This window comes from Lagenorhynchus albirostris, chromosome 14 (genome assembly GCF_949774975.1).
Source record: "Lagenorhynchus albirostris chromosome 14, mLagAlb1.1, whole genome shotgun sequence".
NCBI lineage: Eukaryota > Metazoa > Chordata > Mammalia > Artiodactyla > Delphinidae > Lagenorhynchus > Lagenorhynchus albirostris.
The window spans coordinates 27,661,995-27,678,946 of record NC_083108.1 but is presented as its reverse complement, the minus strand read 5'-3'; the positions used below and the strand labels follow the sequence as shown (position 1 = coordinate 27,678,946).

Here is a 16,952-nt window from a genome sequence, read left to right as displayed (position 1 = left end):
ACATTCTTGTATGGGCTTACAAGGCAAGGTGAGCATTCGATTTCGATATTCCAACAACTGAATGAGCCTCTGTTTCCATAGGCAGTACATGCTTATTTCTGAACTTGTGCAGCCCTTATAACTAGCTTCCTTGAGAGTAGGCCATTGCTATGACCCTGAGCAGGTTGCATGGAAAGCAGGGACTTAGCTTCTGCAGGCCAAGGCACACACTGGAAAAGACTGGAGTGTTTGCTACATCCTTTCATCTGGAGATAGAGGACGTAATGACATTTAACTAAAGTCATACATCTTTTGTTTTGATTTTGTTTTGCTGTTCTTAAATCTGTCTGGTTTTGCTTGTTTACTGCATGCTCTGACCACTAAGCAAAAAAGTTCTGAATTGAATGAAGATCTTTTCCAGGCCCTCTCCTACAGCTCCCACAGCCCACCCCTGCCACCAGCTGAGACCCCTACATCTGTGCCACTCAGACCTGAAGGAGCAGACATGGGGCTCTTGTTCAAATGCAGATTCTGCTTCTGCAGGTGGGGCTGAGCTCCTGAGTTCAGAACTGGAGCTGATGCTCATCACACATCTTGAGCAGGTGGGAGCAGACTGTATGCAAAACAAGAACAGACTTAGCGACCTAGGTCAGCACCTCTCCATCTGTGCTGCACGTCAGCATCCCTGGGGAGTTTTTAACCATCCCAGGCTGCAGCCCAGACTACTTAAGTCAGAATCTCTGGAGAAGGAGCCCAGGCAGCAGCATTTTTAAAGCTCCCTAGAAAGAGACGATGCCCGTGTGCTGTCAAGGTTGAGGACTTTAGCTCTCAGGGTTTAAAGGAAGGGGCATTCACATCCGGCTGGAGGGAATGGGGAGGTGCTTTGAAAACAATTCATCCCTACTCAGTTCCCACCAAACCAGATGAAAACGGTGGCTTGGGTTCATCATGTGCAGAAAATGGCTTATGTGAAGCCAGTTTTGAAAACTGGGAGACTGAGGGAAAGCCAGCTCCTAAGCATGTTACAGCACATTGAGAAGCGCTGTCTAAAGCCGTGGAGGATGGGGCAGGCGGGATGCCGCACTGGGAGGATCCAGTCCAGTCGCCCCTTCGGCTGGTGCTTAAGAATGACCTGAGATTGAACACCGGCCCCTTAGCTGCCTCCCCTCCCCCTCCCATCAGTACCCCTCACCCCATTCTAAACGCCTCCACTCTGTCCACAGAGGCCTTCCATATTCACCTGCCTCTGTTTTAGCTGAATAAGAGGCTCCAAGGACAGCGCCTGATGGGATCTGTCCCAGTTTCTGCACCCTCCCAGGGACAGCCTGACTCCCCTCTCTAATCAGTGTCGCTTTCAGAAAGCAAACATCTGTGCCGGGAAAAAAATTATCAAAGTTTGGTTGAAAAGAAAGGGCGTAGCTCAAGGGCCTTACGGACATGCCAAACAAAGCCTTTTGGAGAGGTCAAGTACAGAACTCTCTCCCTGCCACGGTGGCAGATGGGGCTACACACCATCCCAGTTACACACGCAAAGTCCCAGCTCACACTGTGGTCCAGTTCATGAAAGGAGGCATGTGTTTGTACACACGGCATCCAAAGACCAAAAGCATAAACTATATACAGCCAGGCCCCTGGTATATGCATGCGAGGAGAGAGTCCTCCTCAGGGAAGAGTCCAGGACCCGTAGCAAGGGTGTCAGTGATGCAGAAAGAGCCCAGGTCTGAGCATTAGGAGGCAGGGTCAGCCCCAGCTCCTGTGTCAACCCCCGTGTGACTTCAGGCAGCTAGCCTCACTTTTCTGGGCCTGTGAAGTGAGATGAATACACCATCCTACCTCTCTCCACACATCATGGGATCGTTTGAGGAGACAAATGCAGTTATAGTAAGGAAAGTGCTTTGTAAAGTATGAAATACTATGCGCATGAAGGCTTAAAGCAGTGCAAAATGTGTAGTGTTCATAGTGTGTGCACGTGTATATGTGTGTGCAAGAGATACGTGTGTGTGAGTGTATGTATGATTGTGTGCGTGTGGCGGGGGCATGTTCATGAGTGAATGTGTGGATGAGTGTGTGTGTGACTCTTGCACTGTAAAACAAATCCCAGCCACCACATGGGTCAAAGACAAGGTCAGAGCACCTCCGGGTGGTCAGGAAGGTACCGTAGTGATGACAGGGCCAGGCTGTGGGCAGAATCAGGGTGGATAATGGAGAGCACCACACATGACCCAGAATCAAGCCTGAGGGGGCCATGGGGCCAGAGGAGATCTCCTGCCCAAGCCAGGGGCACATGCTCGGGCACAGGGGGCCCAGCCCTCAGGCAGAGCCGCAGGGGAGGGAGGACAGTGGCCTCCTTCAGTGCTGCTTAAGTTTTCCCCCAACTGATGGAAGCACTTGACGCATCGCCCCCAGGCGGTCTGCGGACGTGCCCAAAGCAGCCAGCTACATCCAGAATTGTTTATCTTAAAAATTAAAATGTTTGCACGCTACTCTTTTATAAGCCATGTTTGCTTAAATATACAACAATTTCCCACCAAAAACAATTAGCATGTGGAGCAGTGTGCATATCCCGTCCAGAGGTAATGAGACACTCAGACCTGGAGCACCTGGGAAGCTTTTTGAGCCGTGGCATGACCAAGTAGTGTTTTAAGCTAATATATCCACCACCGGTGGGGAGGTGGAAAGGGATGTGAGCTGGCCTGGACAGGGGAGGGCCTGGCCCAGAGGGAGAGAATAGACTGATGCAGACAAAGGCCCTCGAAGGGAGCTCTGACGGCCTGGTAATTGCTGCAGTTGGGATGGTGAGGCAGTGGCTCAGTACATAGCCCATGGAAGGGTCATCCCACTTGAAAAGTGTCAGCTGAGAAGGGTGTGGTGCGCACCTCTGAATGTCCTTCCAAACACAAGCTAGTATCTAAGGCGGAGATCAAAGGTCTGGTCTCTTACCTCCACCTCACATAGACTCCTGAGACTTTCAGCTGAGGGCCCTGGTTAAATTCCCAGCTACAGGCCCCAGCCCTGGCCCTGAAGGAGAGGCCAGAAAGATACGGCCCCCGGCACACTGGCCACCAGCCGTCTAACCCCAGACAGTCTGCTGATGGCCCAGAGGAGTTTTGCTGCCTCCTGACTCCCGTCCCACCCACCTGACCTTCTGGCCCCAGTGAGTCAGGCTCCTCTGAGCCCAAATCAAACTCATTGGGCCGGAGCTGCCAAGAAAAGCTCTGAGCCACTCCTAACAAGAGGCAGCACTTGGACAACATCTTATACAACTGACCCTGAGAAAGGCACCTCTCACCTAGGCCCGGTGGCCTGCCAGGCCCCTTCCTTTCTTCCCCAGCCTATCTGTCTATTGACCAGGCCTCTCCCTGGCCTCCCTGGGGATGATCCACCAGCCCATGGGCCTCTTCTGTCCCCATTCCAGCGTCCACTGAGCCCTGCACAGCTGATTTCTCCCTTTCAGCAGCTGTCCACCAAGCTCAGGGATCCGCAGAGCCCCTGGCCTAGGGACCCAGCCTGACTCAGCAAGGTCCTTCAGAGCGAAGTCCCTGGCTTTGATCCTGCTGTCATTGTGATCGTAGCAAGACGGCAGAGAGTCTGGGGGCCTTGTCTGCTGAGCCAAATCAAAGGAAGCTCAAGGGCTCTGCCCTAGAGAAAGGAAGGTTTGGACTCAATCCCTGAAGTGCTCTTATGTGGCACAGGGAGTGCGAGCATCCTGTGCCAACGTGATAAACAGAACCAGAGCCCGCGATGGGTAAAACTCAGGGGCTTGATGTCAGCTCCACAGACCCAAGGGTTTCCAGTAATCAGAGCTGTTCACAGTGAGAGCAGACTGCCTCATGGGATTGTGGGACCCCAGCCAACAGTCAGAGGCACTAAAAAATGGACCTTCAAAGTTTGAAAGAGGCAAAGGATATCCCTTTCTGTCCTACAGTTGTAGAAATTTATGGAAACTCTCCCTTTCCATAACTGTATCAATTGTAAAGTCTTGGGTAAAATTAATCAATTCAGTAAATATTTTGGAAAACGTACTAATCACTTTTCCTTCTCCAGAACACTGCAACCTCAGTAACTCAGCTGGGTGGAAGATGACGTAAATGAGGCCATTTTAGATTCACTCCCCATGACAAAGTCACGGGCAGACTTAAACCCAACAAGCCACAGCGAGGGGGAGCTTCAACTGTGCACTGATTCACACCAAAAACTCAAGAAACCCTTCAAAAAAAAAAAAGATGGGCTTCCCTGGTGGCGCAGTGGTTGAGAGTTCGCCTGCCGATGCAGGGGACACGGGTTCGTGCCCCAGTCCGGGAAGATCCCACATGCCGCGGAGCGGCTGTGCCCGTGAGCCATGGCCACTGAGCCTGCACGTCCGGAGCCTGTGCTCCGCAACGGGAGAGACCACAGCAGTGAGAGGCCTGCGTACTGCAAAAAAAAAAAAAAAAAACAAAAAAAAAAACACAGAAACCCCTCAATCACAGGCCCTTTCCTCTCATAACTGCAGGAATATGCCAGGGAGGGTGCAGCTTCTCTCCACTGGGCAGAGGCATGTTTTTACATTGCTACTGGAAACAGTCTTTTAGAGAAAAGAGCTAGAAGAAGAATTTCAAAATTAGTACAGTAGAGTGGAAGCCACACTTTCTGATGTTGGGAGGTGAAATGGGGTCCAAGTATATGGACTGAGAACTCACAGTCTGGCTTCTAACACCCAGCTTCGCCTTGGCTGCTGGCTGACTCCGGCTCCAGCAGGCCCACAACTGGGATTTCCTGGCACAAAACAGGTGTGTATTTTTTCAGGCATTTCCTTGGCTGGAGTGCTCGCCTGCCTCTTGCCTGCTCAGCCAAGCCCTAACAGGAAAGCCTGGGCTGGTCTCCCTGAGGCAGGGAGGTTGGGGAACTGCCCTGTGCTTCGACAGCAGTCCCTGCATCCCCCCCACCCTGGCCCACTTTCCCTCCACACCGAGAGTCTGCTGCCTCTCTCCCTGCTTCTCTACCGCCAGAGCAGCAGCTCCGTGCCCCCTGGGATAGCCTAAGGGCACACAGTAGGTATTCAACAGGGAGCTTCTTACAAAGAGGAAGGAGGGCCCAGTCTATCTGAGAAGCCTCCTTGCGGAACGTTGAGGCCTGGCTTTTTGGAGAGATAGGAGGCTGATCCAAACAACCATTTCTGTCCACATTTCTGAGGGAGAAGAGGAGGTGCGGGCAGCCAAGGAGAACGTTCTCACGCCAAGCAGATAATTATGTGTTCTTGGAAGCAGGTTTCATGGACTGGCTCAGAACTGAACTGGGAATGGGCTCTGAGGGCTGCCGCCTTCTGACGGGACGTGGCTCGGGCAGCGATTTCACTGTCCAGTTTTAACAAGTGGCCGACGCCTTATGGAAACTTTTGAAAGGCATTCTGCTTCAGACCAGCCAGTTTGCACCTCATCTGGTTGCTTTAGCCATCTTTCCCTTCAATTTGGGAGAACACGAAGGGAGGAAAATAAAAATCACTGAGCACCTACTGTGTGCCAAGAACCAAGTCAGCAGTTTCACTGTCCTAAGAACCCGTTAAAGAGGGAGAGACAGAGGCCCATGCAGCAACTCCTGGCAGAGAAAAGAGTGAAGCTGGGCATCTCAGCTTCCACAGCCTTTGCTCTTTCCAAACAGTGACCTTCTCTTTACAAGGCCATTTTTGCTGCACGTCTCGCCCCTACCCCAAAGCCAAAATTCCCCCATTTGAACAGGATAAACATTCCCATGGCAAAGGAACACTGTGTTCCCCAGAGGAGATGCAATCACGTTGTGGGCTTATGAAATAGGACACTGGGCTGAGGGCCTGGCCCCAGGCTGGAGGGCTGCCTGCCTCCCCCCCGCCTCCCCCAGCTGTGCCCTGCAAGGCAGTTGGAGTAATAGAAGGAGCCCAGGGTGGGAAACTGGGTCTAATCTTGACTCTGCAGCAAGCTGGTGTCTTCCCTGGGTCTCTGCTCCCTGTAGCCGTCACAAGGCAGCAAGTTTGCTTCAGAAAGTGCAGAGAGTTAATCCACGTGAGAAACAACTCTTGCTTTGCTTTCCTGGGCCTTGATTTCTCCATCGGTAATTGGGAATATTATCTGCATACAGGAGGGACTCAAAGGAAGAGAAGATGGAGCCTTTTTGGAGACACTCTGGAGAGTATTTCCGTTGTGCAATCATTCATTCTTTCCATAATCATTAAACATATATTGAGGGTTTATTATGTGTCAGGCTTTCTGCTGAGCAATGCAAATACAGAAATCAACAAGGTAACAGGCCCTGTTCTTAAAGGGCTCATAATATACACACACATTTTTCATCAAAAAAATATATAAATGTTTGAAGTCCCGTAGTTAGAAAACAATTCCTACTCCTGAGTATTCCTGAGCCGCATCACTATGATTTTTATCATGTTTCCTTGATTATATAATATACATCTTTCTCATATTTTAACATTTCTTAACTCAGGGTGCAACCTGCAATTTTAATTGCCAGCATTTTCTTCTTTCTTGGTTATATATGAAACAATGATACATCTTACAGTTGATAACATCTTAGATTCAATGAAATATGTTTGGGGAAAAAACTTATTTTTCAACTGGATTTTTAATGTAATTCACAGCCACTGAATTTAATACACGATTTTTCCAGAACATTTCTAGTTCATTCAGATATATAGTGTCATGCAGATCGTGTGTCTAGATATCTCACTGCCCCTCACGTTTTCAACTAGGTGACTTGGAAGGAATCGTACCAACAGGCTGGGATGCTGTATCACCTCTTGGCCACCAGAGGGAGAGAGTGCATTGGGAAGGGACAGATTCTCAGGCTTGCGGGCTTTCCCTCTCCTAAACCTTTCCAGGGTGCCCCCTCCAGGGCAGTCTGAAACTCACTGAAACGCCACCTGCAAACTCAGAATAGAGGAAAGGCCCTCTTTCAGAGCCATGGCAGAACGAGAAACAGGAGTTGGTTGGATCTGAATGATGTTTGCTGACCCATGCTAAAAATCACCCATGGTTCAAATGAGCTCTTCCTGGGAATGAGAACAAGTGCTAGACACAGCAGAGTTTTGCCTCAAAGTGCAGAGCTGGTGGGCAGGCCCACACCTTCTTAAACCATTCAACACCTGAGACCCACAGTGATTTGTAAAGTTCCCCCACTCTAGCAGTTACCTGTAGCTTTCCACCCTTCCTTCCCCCTTTTCTTCCTTCCCTCCTTCTCCTTCACTGAACTACTTATTTATCGAATACCTACTATGTGCCAGGCTTTGTGCTAGGAGCTGGGATACAGCAGTATAAGGAAAAATACTGGGTCCCATGAGGACATGTGACAGGAGACCATCAGGGAATGCATCACTGATAGGTGATAATTGACACAAAGGGAAAAGTAGGAGTCACCCAGGTAAAGAATGAGGGAGAAGCCTTCCAGGCAGATGGACCAGCGTTTACAGAGACCCTGAGGTAGAAAGTGCTAGAAGGAGGCCAGTGTGGAGCCCAGTGGCTTTCCCTCTGTAGCCACTGAAGGGATTTAATCAGGAAACAGACATGAGTAGTCTTGAGTGTTAATACGACAACTCTGACTGCCTGTGGAGCACGGCTTGGAGGAGAAATTTGAGAAGAGGTAGAGGTGATCATTTGAGAGGTTATTGGAGAAGTGACAAGAAGTAATGACAACTAAGTGGTGATACTGTACATTAAGGTGTATCTTAGAGATAGAATTACTGGATTTGGAGAGTGGAAGAGAAGGGAGCATGAAGTTTGACTCCTGAGTTGTCTGAAGGAGAAGCTTGGAAGGGGGAGGGGACTTTTCCTGGGATGGGCCCCTTTGAGGGAGGAGGACAGGACTTGGGAAGGGAACATTATGAGTTGTCTCAGTGTATTAAGTTTAAGCTGCTTCTGGAACATCCACATGCAAGTATGAAGTAAAGAATTAAATCTATGAATCTAGTGCTCAAAACTGGGCTGGAAATGTTAGATTTGGGAGTTACAGGTATGTAGATGGAAGGTTAACCCATGGCAGCACGGACCAATGAGGAAAACTCTAGCTCATACTGAGATGAGACTGTGTGCAGATCCAAAACCACCTCCCAAAGAAGCAATAAAGTCAAAGTCAAGGAAGACGTAATTGAGCTGGAAGAGGCCAAGGAAGAATGGCTGAGACAGGAAGAGGAGAAGTACAGAACTACGAGGGGGCAGGCAGACTAAACTGGAAACTAAGGATGCTGGGCAGAGGTTGTTTAAAACCAAGTCCTGGCATAAGCCCTGGCCCAGTGGTGAAAGGAAAAGGAGCCCCACATAGAGGGACCGGTGCACATAGCCTCCAAGAGATCATACCAGAGCTGCTTACTGCTCCTGGGGAAGGGAAGGGGGGAGGAGCTGGAAAAGGCACTGAGGGCAGAGGGGAGAGAGGGGGCACTGCAGGCCAACTGTCAGCAATATAAGCTGCACAGCAACTAAGAAAACAAATCTCTCTTAGACCCCCATTTTGTTGGAAGACCCAGATCCACATGTATGTATCAAGGGGAAAATATATGTACAACTAATTACCACAATAAGAGAGTACAATAGACGATATGAAAGGTAGAGAAAAAATATTTTAGTGATCAGAAAAAAAAAAAGAGATCTAGTCTAGCTGGGTGGTCAGGGAAATCTGCACAGCAGAAATGGACTTTCTTCTGGGCTTGGAAGAATGGGGGGATTTTGAAAGGTACAGGTCACGTGGGTTGAGGAATGGCTTCAGGCCCCTCTGGAGACTGGAGGAGTAGGTCCCTTGTGTCAGGACAGACCTCAGTCCTCCTGGGGCCTCCATCCAGCCTTGGTCAAGTCCCTGAGGCCCCATCCTGACTCACCTGTTCTTTCCCTTTCCTTTCACCAGTCACATGATCCATGAGTGACCGCCGCATGGAAGAGATGTCTGACACTCACATTCACAGCAGTCCTCTCCTGCCAGAGCCTCTTTCCAGCAGACACAAACTCTATGAGTCAGAGCTTACCAGCCCTAGCTGGCCCTCAAGCCCCCAGGATACACATCCGGCTCTGCCCCTCCTGGAAATGCCTGAAGAAAAGGTGAGGAACGTCCCTCCCAGGGTGTTTCCCAGGTGGATAGTAGGAGAAAGAGTGTAGAAAGATGCTGCCTCCCAGCACATGTGACCTAATGCCATGGAAGTGTCGCCGCTGGGGAGATTCTGCCCCCCATACGTGCTCACACCCACAAGCAGCCCTACTTGGCCTTAGATGGAAAATGTGGCTCTGTGTGCGACATGATTTTTAAGGACAAGTAGAGAATGCACACACACATACCAGTCTTCCAACCAGTCCCCAAAATCTTTCCCCTTACACCTGCACCCTTGAATTACTCTACTATCTCCAAAAGGAAGTCCTCATTCAAACACAGGCCTTCAGCACTCCTTGGACCCAGAAGCACCAAGGCAGCCCGGCTAGCTACAGATTCAGTGGAAGAGAACCCAAGACTGCTTAGGTTTTTTTAATGAGATGTAATTCAGGTACCGTAAAATTCACGCCTTTCAAGTATACATTACAGTTTTTTAGCATATTTACAAAGCTGTGCAAACATCATCATTATCTAATGCCAGAATATTTTTATCACCTCAAAAAGAAAATCCATACTCATTAGCAGTCAGTCCTCATTCCATCCTCCCCCCAACCCCTGGCAACCACCAATCTACTTTCTGTCCCTATGGATTTGCCTACTCTGTACATTTCATATAAATGGAATCATGTAATTTGTGGCCTTTTGGGGTTGGTTTCATTCATTTAGCATAATGTTTTTGGGTTCTTTCAGTAGATCATTCCTTTTTATGGCCAAATAATATTTCATTGTATGAATATACTGTATTTTATTTATCCATCAGCTGATGGACATTTGGGTTGTTTCTGCTTTGAGGCTGTATAAGTAGTAATCCTACTATAAGCATCTGTGTAGAAGTTTTTGTGTGGACACGTTTCTATTTTTCTTGGGTATATACCTAGAAGTGGTATTTCTGGGTCATATGGTAAGTCTATGTTTAATATTTTAACAAACTGCCAAACTCTTTTTCCAAAGTGGCTGCATTAGTGTATATTCTCACCAGCAATGTGCACATCGTGCCACTACACCTCCTCATCAAAATGTGTTGTTGTCTTTTTTGTTACAGCCTGGGTGAATGTGAAATGGCATCTCATTGTGATTTTGATTAGCATTTCCCTAATGGCAAATGATGTCGAACATCTTTTCATGTTCTTACTGGCCACTTGTATATCTTCTTTGGAAAAATGTCTTTTCACACCTTTTGCCCATTTTTTAAATTGGGTTATTGGTCTTTTTATTGTGGAGTTGTAATCATTCTTTTTATATTCTGGATATTAGACCCTGTCCAGATATATAATTTGCAAATAATTTCTCCCACTCTGTAGGTTATCTTTTCACTTTCTTTATCATGTCCTAGAAGCAGAGCTTTTCATTCTGATTAAGTCCAATTTATCTATTTTTTCTTTGATTGCTTATGCTTTTGGTGTCATATGCAAGAAAACATTTTCTTATCCAAGGTCACAAAGATTTACTCCAATGTTTTAATCTAAGGGTTTTATAGTTTTAGCTCTTACATGTAAGTCTTTTATCCATTTTGAATTCCCTTCTGTATATGATATTAAGTAGGGGTCCAATTTTAATATTTTACCAAGTGGATGTCCACTTGTCCCAAAATCATTTGTTAAAAAGATTATCCTTCCTCCACTGAATTGTCTTGATATTCCTATCAACAATCAATTGACTATAAATGTATGGGTTTGTTTCTGGACTCTCATTTCTATTGAACTGATTTATATGTTTATCCTTATGGCAATACCACACCACCTTGATCACTGTAGCTTTGCAGTAAGTTTTGAAATCAGAAAGTATGAGTTCTCCAACTTTGTTCTTCTTTTCCAAGATTGTTGTATCTATTCTGAGATCCTTAAATTTCCATATGAATTTTAGGATGCAACTTTCAATTTCTGAAAAAAAATAAAAAGGCAACTGGCATTTTGATAGGGATTGTGTTAAATCTATAGATCAATTTGGAGAATATTGTCATCTTAACAATATTAAGTCTTTCAGTCCTTGGACATAGGTTATCTTTCCTTTTATTGAGTCTTTAATTACTTTCAATGATGTTTCGTAGTTTTTAAGTGTACAGTCTTGCACCTCTTTTGTTAAATTCATTCCAAAATATTTGATTCTTTTTCATGCTGCATAAATAGAATTGTTTTCTTAATCTTATTTTTCAATTGTTCATTGCCAATGTATAAAAATAAATTTGTTTTGTATATTGATTGTCTATCCTGCAAACTTGCTGAACTCATTCATTATCTCTAATAGTTTTTTGTAGATTCCTTAAGGATTTTATGTATAAAAGGATGTTCCATCTTCAAATAGAGATAGTTTAAATTCTTTCTTTCCAATATGGGTCCCTTTTTTCTGTTTTTTTCTTACCTAATTCCTCTGGCTAGAACTTCCAGTACAATGTTGAATAGTAGTGACAAGAGCACACATCTTTCTCTTGTTCCTGATCTTAGAGGGAAAGCATCCAGTCTTTCACCATTAAGTTTGATATTAGCTGTGGGTTTTTATTATTAGGTTGAGGAACTTCCTTTCTATTCCTAGTCTGTTGATTGTTTTTTATCAGGAAAGGTTGCTTAATTTTTCAAATGTTTTTTCTGTGTTTATCAAGATAATCATGTGAGTTTTTTTCTTTATTCTATTAAACAATCTGTTGATAGTTTTTATAGGTTGAAACAGTCTCAAATTCTTAGAATTCTCTTCTGGTCATAATCTTTTTTATATCCTGCTTGGATTTGTTTTGCTAGTATTTTGTTAAGGATTTTTGCATCTATATTCATAAAGCATATTGGTCTATAGTTTTCTTTCTTGTGATTACTTTGTCTGGTTTTGATATCAGGATAATAGTAGCCTCATAGAATGTGTTAAGAAGTGTTCCCTTCTCTTCTACTCTTTATAAGATATTGGTATTAATTCTTTAAACATTTGGTGCAATTCACAAGTGAAGCCACCAGGACTTGGGGTTTTGTGGGAAATTTTGGTTTGGTTTGGTTTGGTTTTTAACTAGTTCAGTTGCTTTACTTTGTTATGAGTCAATTCAGATTTTCTATTTCTTCCTGAGTCAGTTTTGGTAGTTTGTGGCTTTCTAAGAATTTATACAGTTCATCTAGGTTATCTAATTTATTAGCATACAATTATTAATTTCTTTATAATCCACTTCCTTATAATCCTTTCTTTTTCTTTAAGGTTCGTAGTAATGCACCCTCTTTCATTTCTGATTCTAGTTATTTCAATCTGCTCTTTTTTTTCTTTGTAAAACTAGTTAAAAGTTTGTCAATTTTGATCTTTCCAAAGAACCAACTTTTCCTTCCTTCTACTTGCTTTGGGTTTAATTTGCTGTTATTTTTCTAGTTTCTTAAAGTGAAAGGTTAGGTTGTTGAGATATTTCTTCTTTTTTAACATAGGTATTTATATTTACAAATTTCACTCTACTCAGTGATTTAGCTGCATCCCATAAGTTTTGGTGTGTCGTGGTTTTGTTTTCATTCATCTCAATGAATGAAATATTTTCCAATTTCTCTTCTGATTTCCTCTCTGATCCATGGATTATTTAGGAGCGTGTTGTTTAATTTCCACATATTTTCCAAATATCCTTCTATGTTTGATTTCTGATTTCACTCCATTGTGACCAGAGAACATATTGTGAATGATTTCAATCCCTTTACTGATATTTTTATCAGTAAAAATGTTTTACTTATTTATGGCCTAGCATGGTCTATATTGGAGAAGGTTCCATGTGCACTATAAAAGGTATATTCTGTGATTGCTGGGTGAAGTGTTCTATAGATATGTATTAGGTCTAGTTAGTTTATAGTGTTGTTCAAGTCTTCTATTTCCTTGATCTTCTGTCTAGTTATTCTATCCATTTTTTCAAGTGGAGTATAGAAGTCTCCAATTATTATTATTGAGTTGACTTTTCCTCCCTTCAATTCTGCCAACTTCTGCTTCATGTATTTTGGGGCTTTGTTAGGCATGTTAGTGTTTATAATTCTTATACCTTCTTCATAGATTGATCCTTTTATCATTAAAATTGTTTTTCTTACTCTCTAGTAACAATTTTTGTCTTAGCAAAAGGTTTATTTTGCTGATCTTAGGATAGTCACTCCAGCTTTTTTTTTTTGGTAACGGTTTGCACAATATTATCTTTTTCCATCCTTACAATCTATTTACATATTTGAATATAAATTGTGTCTCTTGTAGACAAGATATAGTTGTATAACTTTTTAAATTCCATTCTGCCAATCTCTGTCTTTTAATTGAATTGTGAATCCATTTATATTTAATTTAGTAACTGATAAGGTAGGATTTATGCCTGCCATTTTGCTATTTGTTTTCTATGTCTTTTTTCTGTTTCTCTATTATTTCACTATGCCATCTTTTGTCTTAAACAGATATTTTCTAGTGTATCATTTTAATTCTTCTGTCATTGTTTTCTATATGTTTCTAGTTATTTTCTGAGTAGTTGCCCTGGATATTACAACTAAACATCTTAATTTATAACATTCTAGCTTGGATTAAAACCAACTTAATTACAATATTATCCAAAAGCTGTGTTCCTATGTAGCTCTATCCCCACCTCCTTTGTGCTGTTACTGTCATACAAATTATATCTTTATACACTGTATGCCCACCAACACAGACTTACAATTATTTTATGAAGTTGTCTTTACATCAGAAGGGGAAGAAGAGAATTACCAAAAATACATTTATACTGTCTATTATATTTACCTATGTAGTTACCTTTACCAATGCTCTTTATTTCTTCTTGAGATACTAGTGTCCTTCTTAATGTCCTTTCATATCAGCCTGAAGGACTCATTTTAATATTTCTCATAGGCAGGTCTACTAGCAATAAATACTCTCAGTTTTCATTTATCTCAGAATGCGTTAATTTCTCCTTCATTTTTAAAAATCTGTTTTGCTGAATATAGAATTCTTGATTGACAGTCTTTCTTTCAGCACTTTCAATATGTCATTCCACTGCCTTCAGACTTCCATGGTTTCTGAAATTGGGTGTTAATTCTATTGAGGATTTCTTGTATGTAATGATTTGATTCACTCTTGCTGCTTTCAAGAGTCTATACAAAATTACTCTTGTCTTTGACTTTTAATAGTTTATGATATGTCTAGGTGAAGATCTCTTTGAGTTTATCCTACTGGAAGTTTGTTGAGTTACTTTGATGTGTCTATTACTGATTTTCATCAAATTTGGGAAGTTGTCCAATATTCCTGCCCCTTTCTCTCTCCTTCCCTTCTGGAATGCCCATTATGCATATGGTGGTACACTTGATGGGTCCCACAGACCTCTGAGGCTATGTTCATTTTTCATCTTTCTGTTTTCTTTCTGTTCCTCAGACTGGATAATCTCAATTGACTTGCCTTTAGGTTTTCTGATTCTTTCTTTTTTGTTGTTTTTTTTGCGGTACGCAGGCCTCTCACTGTTGTGGCCTCTCCCGTTGTGGAGCACAGGCTCCGGACGCGCAGGCTCAGCAGCCATGGCTCACGGGCCCAGCCACTCCGCGGCATGTGGGATCTTCCCAGACCGGGGCACAAACCCGTGTCCCCTGCATCAGCAGGCGGACTCTCAACCACTGCTCCACCAGGGAAGCCCTGATTCTTTCTTCTGAGTGCTCCAAGCTGCTGTTGAGCTCCTCTAACAAATTTTTCATTTCCATTTTTATACCTTTCAACTTCAGGATTTCTATTTGTTTCTTTTTTATAATTTCCTCTTTATTGATAATCTCTATTTAGTGAGATTGTTCTCATATTTCTCATACTCTCCTTTAGTTTTTTTTGTTTGTTTGTTTGTTTTTTTGCGGTACGCGGTCCTCTCACGGTTGTGGCCTCTCCCGTTGCGGAGCACAGGCTCCGGACGTGCAGGCTCAGTGGCCATGGCTCACTACATGGCTCCGCGGCATGTAGGATCTTCCCGGACCGGGGCACGAACCCGTGTCCCCTGCATCGGCAGGCGGACTCTCATCCACTGTGCCATAAGGGAAGCCCTCTCCTTTAGTTTTTAAACATGGCTTTCTTTTGTTCCCTGATGATATTTTAAGGTGATTTTAAATCTTTGTTTAATAAGTCTGGCCTTCCTCAGGGACAGTTCCTATTGATTGCTTTATTTCCCTTGTCTCATACTTTCTTGTTTCTCTGCATGTCTCATAATTGTTTGTTAAAAAACTGGATGTCTTAAATAATGTGACAACTCTGAAAATCAGATTCTTCCCTCTCCCCAGATTTTGTCGTTGCTGGCTTGTTTGTTTAATGGCTTTTCTGAACTAGTTCTGGAAAGTCTTTATTCTTTTGTCATTTGTAGCCACTGAAATCTCTGCTCAGTCAGCTTAAAGTTTAGCTAATTATTGGCCAGAGATTTCCTTAAATGCCTGGGATCAGTAAGCTTCTCAGTCTTTGCCAAGGAGAGCTGTCTGTGTGTTGGGGCATCTTCAACACTCACCTAGGCAGTTTTCAACTCCACCTAGCCTTTAATTTCTGCTTTCATAGAGATTCAAACTAAGCCAGAGGTGAGAGCTTAGGGCATTCTCAGGTCTTTCTTGAGCATACATACTGTCCTGGGCATGTGCAAGCCCTACACATGCATGAGGTGTTCTAGATTCACAGCAATATGCCCAAGGCTTTTAAAGCCCCCTTTGGATATCTCATTCCCCAGTTTTTCCTTTTAAGGTTTTTGATGAGCTTCTTGTTTTCCTCAACTGTTATCCACCACCTCCAGCACATTTTTTTCCAATGTTCTCATTGCCTTAATGGAGGAGAGAATTTGAGGAGGTCCTCACTTCACCATTTCTACTGACATCTTCAAGACATTTAAGTTTTGATGCAGTGATGAGGTTAGAGAAAGCTGTAGACCATCAGTATACAATAGTAACATAATATGAGCCACACATGTAAGTTTAAATTTATATTAACTACATTTTAAAAAGTAAAAAGAAAAAGAAGCAGGTGAAATTAATTTATTTTTTATTGAAGTATGGTTGATTTACAATGTTGTGTTAGTTTCAGATATACAGCATAGTGATTCTGTTATATATATAACTATATATATATTATTGTTCAGTTTTATATATATATATATATATATATATGTTCTTTTTCAGATTCTTTTCCCTTATAGGTTATTACAAAATATTGAGTGTAGTTCTCTGTGCTATATAGTAGGTCCTTGTTGGTTATCTATTTTATACATAGTAATGTATATATGTTAATCCAAACTAACCATCCCTCCCCCCACTTCCCCCTTGGTAACCATAAGTCTATTTTCTAAGTCTATGAGTCTATTTCTGTTTTGTATATAAGTTCCTTTGCATTATTTTTTCTTTAGATTCCACATATGAGCAATATCATATATTTGTCTTTCTCTGACTGACTTACCTCATCTAGTATGATAATCTCAAGGTCCATCCATGTTGCTGCAAATGGCATTATTTCATTCTTTCTTATGGCTGAGTAATATTCCATTGTATGAATATACCACATCTTCTTTGTCTATTCATCTGTTGATGGACACTTAGGTTGCTTCCATGTCTTGGCTATTGTAAATAGTGCTGCAATGAACATTGGGGTGCATGTATCTTTTTGAATTATGTTTTTCCCCGTATATATGCCTAGGATTGGGATTGAAGGATCATATGGTAGCTTATTTTTAGTTTTTTCAGGAACCTCCATGCTGTTCTCCATAGTGGCTGCACCAATTTACATTCCCACCAACAGTGTAGGAGGGCTCCCTTTTCTCCACACCCTCTCCAGCATTTATTGTTTGTAGACTTTTTGATGATGGCCATTCTGACTGGTATGAGGTGATACCTCATTGTAGGTTTCATTTGCATTTCTTTTATAATTAGTGATGTTGAGCATATTTTATGTACCTTTTGGCTATCTGT

General features: G+C 43.0%; 1 protein-coding gene across 1 annotated transcript in view; it reads left to right on the top strand.

Moving 5' to 3' along the window:
- Positions 1-8,846: 8,846 nt before the first annotated feature.
- The window catches only part of SLC14A2 (solute carrier family 14 member 2), a 55,855-nt gene continuing 47,749 nt past the window's right edge, over positions 8,847-16,952 (top strand). The window contains exon 1 of the mRNA XM_060170218.1: positions 8,847-9,026. Coding sequence (XP_060026201.1) covers positions 8,847-9,026 — 180 coding nt within the window. The remainder of the gene's footprint in view (positions 9,027-16,952) is intronic.